This window comes from Neoarius graeffei, chromosome 15 (assembly GCF_027579695.1).
Source record: "Neoarius graeffei isolate fNeoGra1 chromosome 15, fNeoGra1.pri, whole genome shotgun sequence".
Classification (NCBI taxonomy): domain Eukaryota; kingdom Metazoa; phylum Chordata; class Actinopteri; order Siluriformes; family Ariidae; genus Neoarius; species Neoarius graeffei.
The window spans coordinates 44643075-44655711 of NC_083583.1; the positions used below are offsets into that span (position 1 = coordinate 44643075).

The 12637-nt window shown below is 44.9% G+C and overlaps 1 protein-coding gene across 1 annotated transcript in view; it reads left to right on the forward strand.

The window, feature by feature from the left end:
* Nucleotides 1-11479, forward strand: part of LOC132899010 (transmembrane protease serine 11G-like) — a 29854-nt gene extending 18375 nt beyond the window's left edge. The window contains exons 5-9 of the mRNA XM_060940664.1: nucleotides 9406-9562; nucleotides 9857-10007; nucleotides 10096-10228; nucleotides 10660-10923; nucleotides 11014-11479. Of these exons, the coding sequence (XP_060796647.1) occupies nucleotides 9406-9562; nucleotides 9857-10007; nucleotides 10096-10228; nucleotides 10660-10923; nucleotides 11014-11172 (864 nt within the window). The 3' untranslated portion in view covers nucleotides 11173-11479. The remainder of the gene's footprint in view (nucleotides 1-9405; nucleotides 9563-9856; nucleotides 10008-10095; nucleotides 10229-10659; nucleotides 10924-11013) is intronic.
* The last annotated feature ends 1158 nt before the right edge of the window (nucleotides 11480-12637 follow it).

Here is a 12637-nt window from a genome sequence, read left to right on the forward strand (position 1 = left end):
AGAGCTGTCTACGTCATCTCCGCGACAGAGTGAGGAGCCGCCGGCCCCTCCTCTTTCTATTGGGGAATCCCTCGTGGATTTCCCACTGGAACAATCGCGAGACAAGACTCTGCGACACGCATTTGACCAAGTGAGAGTAATCGATGGTCAAACGCTCCAGCCGAACGCCACCCCGTCCTTCCCCTATTTTTCCATTTTGAAGGATAGGTTATACCGAGTGACGCAGGACACTCAGACGAAAGAGCGAGTCACCCAGTTGTTAATTCCAAAGAGCCGCCAGGAATTGGTATTCCAGGCGGCTCACTTTAATCCCATGGCTGGACACCTTGGGCAGGATAAGACACTCGCCCGGATAATGGCCCGATTCTATTGGCCGGGGATTCGCGGCGACGTCCGTAAGTGGTGTACGGCGTGCCGCGAATGCCAGTTAGTAAATCCACGGCCATTCCAAAAGCGCCCTTGCACCCCCTACCATTAATCGAGACCCCGTTCGAAAGAATTGGGATGGATCTCGTCGGGCCATTAGATCGGTCAACACGAGGGTACCGCTTTATATTGGTTCTGGTGGACTATGCAACGCGATACCCGGAAGCGGTGCCTCTTCGCAATATCTCAGCACGCAGTATTGCAGAGGCCCTCTTCCACGTCATCTCCCGGGTTGGAATCCCGAAAGAGATTCTGACTGACCAAGGCACCTCGTTTATGTCACGAACACTGAGCGAACTGTATGGGCTACTGGGTATTAAGCCGATCTGCACCAGCGTTTATCACCCACAGACAGATGGTTTAGTTGAACGGTTCAATCGCACCCTCAAGAATATTATCAAAAAATTCGTAAGTGAGGACGGACGTAACTGGGATAAGTGGCTCGAACCCTTGTTGTTTGCAGTGCGAGAGGTCCCCCAAGCCTCCACGGGGTTCTCCCCGTTTGAATTATTATATGGGCGTAAGCTGCGCGGCATCTTAGATGTACTGCGGGAAAATTGGGAGGAGGGACCTTCACAGAGCAAAAACGAAATTTAGTGTGTTATGGATCTGCACGCAAAACTCCACACGCTCACCCACCTAACTCAGGAGAATTTGTGGCAGGCCCAGGAACAGCAAGCCCGCCTGTACAACAAGGGCACGCGCCTTAGAGAGTTCACTCCGGGAGATAAGGTACTCGTCCTGTTGCCCACGTCGAGCTCCAAATTAATCGCCAAGTGGCAAGGACCCTTTGAGGTCACACGGCGAGTCGGGGACGTCGACTATGAGGTTAGGCGAACGGACAGGGAGGGGGCACTACAGATCTACCACCTCAATCTGCTGAAACTCTGGAACGAGGAGGTCCCCGTGGCGTTGGTGTCGGTAGTTCCGGAGAAGGCGGAGCTGGGGCCGGAGGTCCAAAAAGGGTCATTGGCATCACGTACCTCTCCGGTCCCCTGTGGAGACCACCTCTCCCCGACCCAACTCACGGAGGTCGCCCAGTTGCAGGCCGAGTTTTCGGATGTGTTCTCGCCCCTGCCCGGTCGCACTAACCTCATAGAACACCACATAGAGACGCCCCCGGGGGTGGTAGTGCGTAGCCGTCCTTATAGATTACCCAAACACAAAAAAAAGGTGGTTCGGGAAGAACTTCAGGCCATGCTCGAAATGGGCATCGTCGAGGAGTCCCACAGTGACTGGAGCAGCCCGGTGGTCTTGGTTCCCAAGGCCGACGGCTTGGTCCGGTTCTGTGTGGACTATAGAAAAGTCAACGCGGTGTCTAAATTCGACGCGTACCCAATGCCTCATATTGATGAGCTGCTCGATCGACTAGGCACGGCTCGCTTTTACTCGACACTGGATTTGACGAAGGGATATTGGCAGATCCCCTTGACTCCATCATCCTGAGAGAAAACGGCCTTTTCCACACCGTTCGGCTTACACCAGTTTGTCAAACTTCCGTTTGGGCTGTTTGGGGCGCCCGCTACGTTTCAGCGGCTGATGGACCGGGTCCTCCGGCCACACGCCACCTATGCGGCCGCTTACCTAGATGACATCATCATTTATAGTAATGAATGGCAGCGGCACCTGCAACACCTGAGGGCCGTCCTTAGGTCGCTGAGGCAGGCGGGACTCACTGCCAACCCGAAGAAGTGTGCGATTGGGCGGGTGGAAGTAGGGTATCTGGGCTTCCACTTGGGCAATGGGCAGGTGCGTCCCCAAATTAATAAGACAGCAGCGATTGCGGCCTGCCCGAGGCCCAAGACCAAAAAGGGGGTGAGACGGTTCCTGGGGCTGGCTGGCTACTATCGTAGGTTTATACCTAATTATTAGGATGTCACCAGCCCGCTGACTGACCTCACTAAAAAGGGGGCGCCAGATCCGGTCCAGTGGACGGAGCAGTGCCAGCGGGCTTTCTCTGAGTTAAAGGCTGCACTGTGTGGGGGGCCACTCTTACACTCCCCTGACTTCTCTCTCCCTTTTTTGTTACAGACGGATGCGTCGGACAGAGGGCTGGGGGCCGTTTTGTCCCAGTGGGTGGAGGGGGAGGACCGCCCGGTCCTATACATCAGCCGCAAGCTGTCAGTGCATGAGGGGCGCTACAGCACAATTGAGAAAGAATGCCTGGTGATCAAGTGGGCGGTCCTCGCCCTCTGTTACTACCTGCTGGGGCGCTCTTTCACCCTCTGTTCGGACCACGCGCACCTCCAGTGGCTCCACCGCATGAAGGATGCCAACGCGCGGATCACCCGTTGGTATCTGGCACTCCAACCCTTCAACTTCAAGGTGGTCCACAGGCCGGGGGCGCAGATGGTCGTGGTGGACTTCCTCTCCCGTCAAGGGGGGGGAGTCGGCTGCGGGCCGGATGGGCGCCCGGCCTGAGTCGGGCGGTGGGGGTATGTGGCAGCGGGGGCATGGTCAAGCGCCGGTCTGTGACAGGAGGGTGGAGCCAGGGAAGGTGAGTGGCAGAATCGCTACACCTGACGGTAATTAACCTGTGTTTTGTGTGTGTTTTCCCAGTAAACCGCTCCCTATTTAAAGAGGCTGAGAGAGAGCAGAGGGAGCGCGACCCGGGATTGGAGGCTGAGTGTGTGTCTGGGTGCGTGTGTGCTTACGCCGTAGTATAACTGAAAAGTTGTTTAATAAATACGCTTTCTCTACCTCCAAACGTTGTCCTGCCGTCCTCTGTGCTCCACCCACACATTATCCGCGCTACAACGATGAATGCGTAAAATGGGCTTCCCCTGTTTTAAAAACCAGCAGCCGCCACTGCTCAAAACAGATAGTGAGTGTCAGTGAGTGAGTTTTAGCATGAAGTCTATTTTGTTGAAGTTATCAACTATTCATTGATGGAGACTTGAGTGCAAAACTGTTCATGACAACTGCAGTCCTAAAGTTATAATGGCAATTGTAGTCCTAAAGGATATGGGACATGAAACATAAATGCACGCTATATCAGTTTCTTTCCATTAAAAATATGAATTAATTGCATCAACAAATACAAAATCATCTATTAAATTCAGCAAAATCGTTATATTCGTGATGATTATATGGCATTTCTGCTCGACTTCCCATATGCATTTTCTACAACCGGAAGAGCCGCTGTCACGTGATCATACGTCACAAAAACTTTCGGGCACAGCACAAGCGGGTAGATGAATGGAGAAGTGGATGACAAGAAAATTGTTTTTATAGTCTTTAAAGTACATTGGACATCATACATTGGACATCATGGTGTATTGTGCTGCTTATGGTTGCAATAATTCCAATGAGAAATGCCCTGGAGTAAGTTTTTTTGCATTCCCCAAGGACCCGAAGCTGAGGAAAGTGTGGGCTCACTACTGCCGTAGAAAAAACTTTGCACCTACTGTTTCCCACAAACTGTGTTCAGACCATTTCACAGAGGATTCTTTCCACTTTAATACTCAGGTACTGAACGAAATTAATTGCCAAGCCAAATTTAAGAGGCTACTTAAAGATGGAGCCGTTCCCAACGTCCCAATTCAGGAACAAGACGGCGGAGTGAAACCAGAAGTGCTACGGCCACCACGAGGTGCATTCGCTAAGCGTCTGAAAGCCGAGGTAAGGATTAGTATTATAATTTTGGGTGTATCAATTATTGATTATCATAATTCTGACTCGTTTACTCTTATATCTGTCCTTCTTTGTTTACGTACCGAATCGAAGAGTTGTGGTGAAGTTGTAGAAGAGTTTTTTTTGAATTTTTATTTCATTTTATTATTCTATATTTTATTTATTGTCCGAATAAAACATAGAGTTGACAAATTTCAATGCAACAATAGATATCGATTATGTTTTCAAAACAATTGAATAATTTTCTGGAGCAACTATGCTGATTCCGACATAAACATCGGTGAGGACAATAGGCCGTATAGCCAGGTTCATGGAGGCAGTGATAGCGCCATAATATACAGGGCCTAACATTCCTACAACTGTAGAGACAGTCAAGAAATCCTGTAACATTAATGGACATTTAAATAAATGTTATGTTGGTAAGTTTGTTTAACTTTTCTTAATTTTCATCGCTTTCACCAAACGGCGTAGTGTTGTTGACTGTGTGATGGCGTTTCACCATTTTGAATGTTTTCATCTCGGGCTCTGGAAGCATTGTATCTCAATCAATCTCGAAAAATATCAGCAAAAAAAAATAGCTTGCAACGGACTTTAGCTAGATCTATGATGAACTTTCAATGTATGATACAAAAATAATACTTCTTTCAACAGATCATTAGCCTTTGAGCAGAATTGTTTTTAACTTACCAGGAAGTGTTATCGAGCCAACCGCTTTCAGTTTCATGGGGACTGAATGAACCCTCACTCTCAGAATCATCTGACTCGTCAGAGTAAATACAAGATCCATTTTCATGTGAATTTCCAGCTATCGGTTCGAATTGATAAGGTCTAACTTCACATCTCTGTGAAACATCGGGAATATCACTGTCGATGGTGTCCATTTCGGTAACCTGTTTACATTAGATTCCCAAGCGCTGGCTCCTTGGAAAGTTTTTGTTATGTCATGGGTCACGTGACCACCTAGCTCATTAACGAATCCTTGTTTTACTCATAGTGACTGGTGGTGGTGTTAAAGGCCGTCTTCCACTCGTCCCCCTCCCTGATCCTGACGAGATGGTATGCATTGCATAGATCTAGCTTGGTAAATACCTTGGCTCCCTGGAGTAGTTCAAAGGCCATGGTCATGAGCGGTAGTGGGCAGCAGTTCTTAACCGTGATGGCATTGAGACCCCGATAGTCAATGCAGGGGTGGCGTGACTTGTCCTTCTTTTCCATGAAGAAGAATCCTGCCCCTGCTGGGGAGGAGGAAGGGTGGGTGATCCCAGCTGCCAAAGATTCGGAGATGTACTTCTCCATAGCTTGCCTTTCGATGGGAGAGAAAGAGTAGAGTCATCCTTTGGATGGCACTGTCCTGGGCAGGAGGTCGATTTCACAGTCATAGGGTCTGTGAGGAGGGAGGGACACTGCTCGGGTCTTGCTGAAAATGAGTTTGAGATCCAGATATTCCAAAGGCATGTGAGAGAGGTTGGGGAACTCGCTGGCTGAAGGCTGCGGTGGTTTGGCGGGAGGCAGAGTGGAGTTCAGACAGGAAGCTAGGCAGGACTGGCTCCAGCCTTGGATGGTGTTTTCAGCCCAGTTAAGGTGGGGGTTGTGCTGCATTAACCATGGTAATCCTAGGATGATGGGTATGTGGGGGTTGTTCATGACGTGAAGCTGGATGGTTTCTGAGTGGTTACTGGAAATCCTTAGGGTGAGTGGGGCGGTAAGGTGGGTGATGCTGGTCAAGCCGGTGCCATTGAGTGTCAGGACAGTGAGAGGGACATCAAGAGCAAGTAGCGGGATACCCAAACGCTTGGCGGTGGCGGAGCAGATCAGGTTCCTGTCCACCCGGAGTCGACGAGGGCCTGGAGGTGGTGATGCTGGTTGTCACGGACAATGATGACAGGAAGTAACAGACGATTAGCGGGGGACTGGTTCCGAGTGTTGCCCACCAGGGCCCCTTGATTCACTAGTGGGCTCGTTCTTTTAGCAGGCAGGCTTGGCAGATGTGTTCCAGCTGACCACAGTAGAAGCAAGTCCCCCTGCTCCGCCGGCGAAGTTGTTCCTCCACTGACACCCGAACCCGGTCTACCTGCATGGGTTCAATGGACATGGCAGGAGGCGAAGTGGAGGTGAAGCTGGGGCGGTTCTTCTCTCTCCTCCATTGCTGGATCCGAGCGTCAATACGGTTGGCAAGGTCCATGAGGCTGGAGAGGTCTGACGGCAGTTCCCGCAATACCAATTCATCCTTGATGGCGTTGGACAAGCCGTGCAGGAATGCATCGATCTGGGAACTCTCATTCCAACTGCACGAAGCCGCCAACGTCCGGAACTCGATGGAGTAATCCGAGGTAGACCGGGACCCCTGCCACAGCTCCATGAGCTCTCTGGCCGCCTCCCGGCCAGACAAAGAGCAATCAAAAGTTCACCTCATCTCCTCGGAGAAATCCTTGAAACTGGAACAAAAGGGTGCATTGGCATCCCAGACCACTGTTCCCCGCTCTCTGGCCTTGCTGGTGAGGAGCGTTATTGTATATGCTACCCGGGAGCGTTCTGCGGGGAAGGCCAGAGGTTGCATTGAACATTGAGACAAAAACAATCTGCAAGTACCTGGTTCTCCATTGTAGGGCTGAGGCGCTGGAAGTCTCAGTTCATGGAGAAAGGCGGTGGCAGGAGCTGAAGTAGGAGACGGCTGGGCAGGGGTAGGCATGGCTTGACAGCGCTGCATCTGCGTGGGGAGAAGGTTGAGTGAGTTGGACAGAGTGGCGAGGTTCTGGGTAATTTGTTGTAGGGCTTGTTGGTGGGTTCCAAGGAGAGTCCCTTGCTGCTGGATGGCCGTTCTCAGATGGGTGATTTCTGCTGGATCCACGTTGGCCAGAATGTACTCTTAGGATTGATGGAGGTGTGGTGAAGTTAGGATCCAAGAGCAGAACACAGACAGTAATCCAATAAATAATATGATTTAATTCAGGGAATAAAGGGCATGGCAAAAAGGTAAACAAACAGGACAAGAAACTAATGGCAAAAGTAGTCTGGACAAAATGAGACAAACAACTTGACATAAACATGAGACAGGCAAAGACAAAAACGCTAATGCAAAAAACCATGAACAAGAAAAGACCCTTAGTGCAAAAAACCATGAACCAGAAATAACCCTTAGTGCAAAAAAACATGAACCAGAAGAACGCTAGTGCAAAAACCATGAACAAGAAAAAGTCGCTAGAGAGAAAAACCATGAGAAGCAAGAGGGGCACAGAAACGGCTAGAGAAGCGAATGAGACATTCTGGCAAAGTCAGAGTTTGAGAATGGCCTTTAAATAAGCAGCAGTAAAAACCAGGAAGTGAGTTCAGGAGAGAAAAAATTCCTGTCTCAGATCCGGATCAGCGCTGGCGTGAGAGATCCATAATCTTCGGAGTGGATGTCCAGGTCGGAGCATGACACTTTCTTTACAGTCACAGCCAAAAGGAGTTTCAAATGCTTCCCCCTTGTTAACTGAAAGGTAATATAAAGTTGTCAGAAGTGTGTATGTATCTCAAGCACAGCTTTTTCGAGTATTGTCAGCACAATTAAAAAAGACCAAAATTCTGATGAAAGGTGGAATAAAGTATTGTTTAAATGAGCTAACAGTCTGACTGAAACAGAAACCTGACACTCAGACTGGAGAGCTGTTCAAAAGAAACCACACTAAAATCACAAAACCACAGCACACACCATTTAAATAACTTTAATGAGTAGGCAAAAGCAATTACTTCATGACACAGAGACTCTTACACTGGTGCATAAACAGAACAAATGATATGATCTGGTATCTTGTTGCACTTGCACTATTGGTATTGCACTATTGGCTGACTAAACAGCCACATTCTGCCTGTGTGAAATTTGCTAATTTGCTCTTTTCAGCACTGCATGAACGCTCATCCTCAGCACAGTTCACATAGTGCACTCAATTTCTTTTCATGCAATGCACTCACATAAAGGTAATTAGTGTACAATGACATACACTAATAATAATAATAATAATAATAATAATAATAATACAGTTTAGTGCCCGGACTTTTACTACAAAGCCATACAATTTTAACATGTGCAGAAAGCGGTTTGGCATTGTCTTGTGGAAAGAAGGAAGGCCTTCCCTGAAAAAGATTTTATTTGGATGGCAGCATATTGCTCTGAAACATGTATATATCATTCAGCATTAACGATGCCTTCCCAGATGTACAAGCTGCCCATGTCATGTGCACTAATGCACCCTCATACCATCACAAATACTGGCTTTTGAACTGTGCACTGATAACAAGTCAGATGATCCCTCTCCTCTTTAGCCTGGAGGATGTGGTGTCCATGATTTACAAAAAGAATTTCTACTTTTGATTTGTCAGAACTCGGGACAATTTTTCATTTCGCCTCAGTCCATCGTAAAAGAGCTCGGGCCCAGAGAAGATGGCGGCATTTCTGGATATTGTTTATATATGTTTTTTTTTCATAGACGATGGTTGTCTTAAATGTTCCTGAGACCATAGAGTGATTTCCACTACAGACATGTGTCTGCTTTTAATGCAGTGTTGCCTGAGGGCCTGAAGATCCCAGGCATCCACTGTCAGTTTTCAGCCTTGTCTCTTGCATACAGAGATTTCTCCAGATTCTCTGAACCTTCTAATGATATTATGTACCATACATGATATGATCCCCAAATTATTTGTAATTTTACATTGAGGAACATTATTCTTAAATTGTTGCACTGTTTGCCCACTTTCACAGAGCGTTGAACCCCTCCCCATCTTTACTTCTGAGAGACTCCGCCTCTCTGAGATGCTCTTTTTATTTCCAATCATGTTACTGACCTGTTGCCAATTAACCAAATTAGGGTTTTTTAGCATTACACACCTTTTTCAGTCTTTTGTTGCCCCTGTCCCAACTTTTCTGATATGTGTTGCTGACATCAAATTCAAAATGAGCATATATTTTTCAAAAAACAGTAAAATTTCTCAGTTTCAACATTTGATATGTTGTCTTTGTACTATTTTTTAATGAAATACAGGGTTTGCATAATTTGCAAATATTATATTCTGCTTTTATCCATGCTTTACACTGTGTCCCAACTTTTTTGGAATAGGGGTTGTAACATTAAGATAAGGTTGTTGTTGTTGTTGTTTTTTTCTGGCTAATGTCGGATTACACTAGCATTGATTCCAGTTGCTTACATAATTGGCTTGTCAGTAAGTCAAATTCTAGCTAATTATAAATATTGCAAACTTTCAATGATTAAATAATGTTTTCAGGCAAAATGTTTATTATTAATTTAAGTGACAGTTCACATTCACCAAGTCACATTTCCAGGATTTAACAGCACTTCACTCTAAGCAAAGTGGGCTGCATTTGCCCAAATTAAGAAAACCACAATACGAAGGTCATGTAGTGAGTCTTTAAATAAGAGGTGTGCCTTTTTGACTCTGCATGTGAGTGGCAAGATGAAGGTGTTGCACATGCTGCTTGCTGCAGCTTTCAGCATCCTCACTTTTAATGGTAAGCCTTCATTTCTCAGTATTAATGAAGAATACTGAACAGGTTCTTAGTGCATACTAATGTAACTAGACATTATGTTTTTAATATACTGAGCTCTTAGTATGTTGTGTACCTTATATATTCTTATACTTAAAATGCACAAAATATGATTTAATGTCCACTTTCTTAATCTACTGCTCTTCTTGTGTGTGTGTGTGTGTGTGTGTGTGTGTGTGTGTGTGTGTGTGTGTGTGTGTGTGTACGAGAAAATCGAGTCAAAATGCATCTTATTAGACTAATAACTTTTTTTTCCAGCCGCATATGGAGAGGAAATCATCAATGGCAAGAAAGCCAAGAAGAACACCCTGATGTACATGGTATCTGTGCAGTTGAACAACAAGCACAGATGTGGAGGATTCCTCATAAACCCCAGCTACGTGCTCACTGCTGCCCACTGTGACGAATCGTATGTTGCATGTTTCTTAATCATCAGAAGTGTGTGGATTAATTTATTTCAACATAATATGATATCTGCCGCATTCTTAAAAATACAGTCAACTCAGTGTGGTCCTTGGGACGCAGAACATCGATCCGAACAGGGATAATCTGAGAAAATATGTGGAAACGAAGTATAAACACCCATCATATAAGACCGTCAGTTCTGGGTTTGACATCATGCTTCTGAAGGTAAGGATTAATCATTACTTCCACCAACTTTTTTGGAGGTTATGTTTTCCTCTCCATTTGTTTGTTTGTTTCCAATGTAACTCAAAAAGTAGTGAATGGATTTTAATGAAATTTTGAGGAAAGGCGGGCCATGGGCCAGTGAACAATTTATTAGATTTTGATGCAAGTCCAAATATGTGGCTTGGCAGAGGAATGCACGCGACCAAGTGTCCTTCTAGTTTAGACTATATTCACTTGGAGTGCCATATATTCATTGCTATAAGGGCACTCAGGAGTTCACTACGTTTTGAGTTACATTGGGAATAAACAAACAAACGGAGGTGAAAACATAACCTCCACCAGCTTGGTTGAATCTATATAACCATCATTATATCACAAGCCCTGTTATATTTTAAGATTTGCATATAACGTGAATTCTGGTCAAAAACAAGCTTTCAGACAAAGTCAAACTGAGTAAAGCTGTGAAGACCATCAAAATCCCAAGCAAGAAGAAACCAGTCAAGCCCAAAACCAAGTGCCAGGTTGCAGGATGGGGACGAAGTGAAACCCAGAAAGTGGTGAATGACCTACTGGTGGCTGATGTTTCAACCATAAATATCACAGAATGTAAGAAGCAGTGGAATAAAGTGGACGTGAAACTCCCAGCTGACATCATGTGTGCAGGAGGCTACAAAACCAAAAGCGGAGCATGCCAGGTACAATAACACATATGTTTGCTTCATATTTTTCTTGAGCAATGAGAAAGCTAAAACAAAATGATTGTGCCATTTGTCCTGTTTTGACAGGGTGATTCTGGTGGGCCTCTGGTGTGCCGTGGTGTTGCAGTGGGCATCGTGTCCTTCAATTACAAAAACAACTGTAACTATCCAAATGTGCCTAATGTCTATACTGAGATCTCAGCATACACAGACTGGATTAAGAAAGTGATAAAGGGAGATAGTTAAGATGTTTTTGTACTTGGTTTTTTTTTACGTCAAGTGATTGTATAAAATTTGTATTCTCTAATTACTGTTACAAGTAATGTCTGATGCTTCTTCTTTTTTTAAAGCTTTCTGTAAAAAGCTCAATTTTGTATGGCTACTGCCTCATATAGAGGCTGTAGCCACTATGCCATCGTGTTGTAAGAATGTAAGAATGAGTGTAACAGTCGCGCACTGTGCATGCGCATATAGTTGTTCCTATTAAAATGACCAGTGAGTGTATACAATTTAGTTCACCATTCGAAATAAATGGAAAAGACTAAAGAAATCACTTTCAGACGTTTATGCTTATTACTGAGGGAAAGTGCATTCCTATTTTAAAATATACTCCAGGTTGTCCCCCTTTCCTCGCCTTCTTCAGCCAGTGGTCCCATGTGTGATGTAGATGTGACACATCTCTGAGTTGTTACAGGAAGTTGTTGAAATGAGTATTGAGACCACTGAGCTCAAGCGCCGGGCCTTTTCCAGGAAATAAGAGTTTGGGTCATGGCGACAGCGTGTGTATGTCAGCCTCAGTTCAGAGGTTTCAGTTTTGAAAACTGTAAGAGGTAAGAGTAGAATAATATAAAGTACAGACACTTGGTATATTTTACTTCTGTGATTTTTAAATTGTTCATTTTTGGATTACGCTTCATTTTTTGTAGCTACTGCCTCATAGAGTAAATATATATGCTATATTTACTGTATGGACATGGGATCAGAAAACAATTTTATTTATAAGCAGTAGCCACATGTACTCATAGGGTACATATATTTTTTTAGAAAGGGAAGGACGCGGTGCTGTTTTAATGAGCTAACAGCATGATGAAACTGAACAGGAGAGCTGTTTATCAAAAATCGCACTAAAGTTACACCACATCCTTTAAACGGCTTTCAGGAGTAGGGTGAAAGGAAATTACTTAATATACTTTATTCTCACTTTTGTATATAGGCAGAACAGTTGGTATGGCATGGTATCTTGTATTGCTATCAGCTTAGCAAACAGTTTTTTTTTGGGTGGGGGTTTGAGACAAAATTTAAATGTGTGAAATTTGCCATTTGTACTTACAGCACTGCAAATGTTCCATAAGTACAGTGGTGCTTGAAAGTCTGTGAACCCTTTAGAATATTCTATATTTCTGCATAAATATGACCTAAAACATCATCAGATTTTCACACAAGTCCTAAAAGTAGATAAAGAGAACCCAGTTAAACAAATGAGACAAAAATATTATACTTGGTCATTTATTTATTGAGGAAAATGATCCAATATTACATATCTGTGAGTGGCAAAAGTATGTGAACCCCTAGGATTAGCAGTTAATTTGAAGGTGAAATTAAAGTCAGGTGTTTTCAATCAATGGGATGACAATCAGGTGTGAGTGGGCACCCTGTTTTATTTAAAGAACAGTGATTTATCAAAGTCTGATCTTCACAACACATGTTTGTG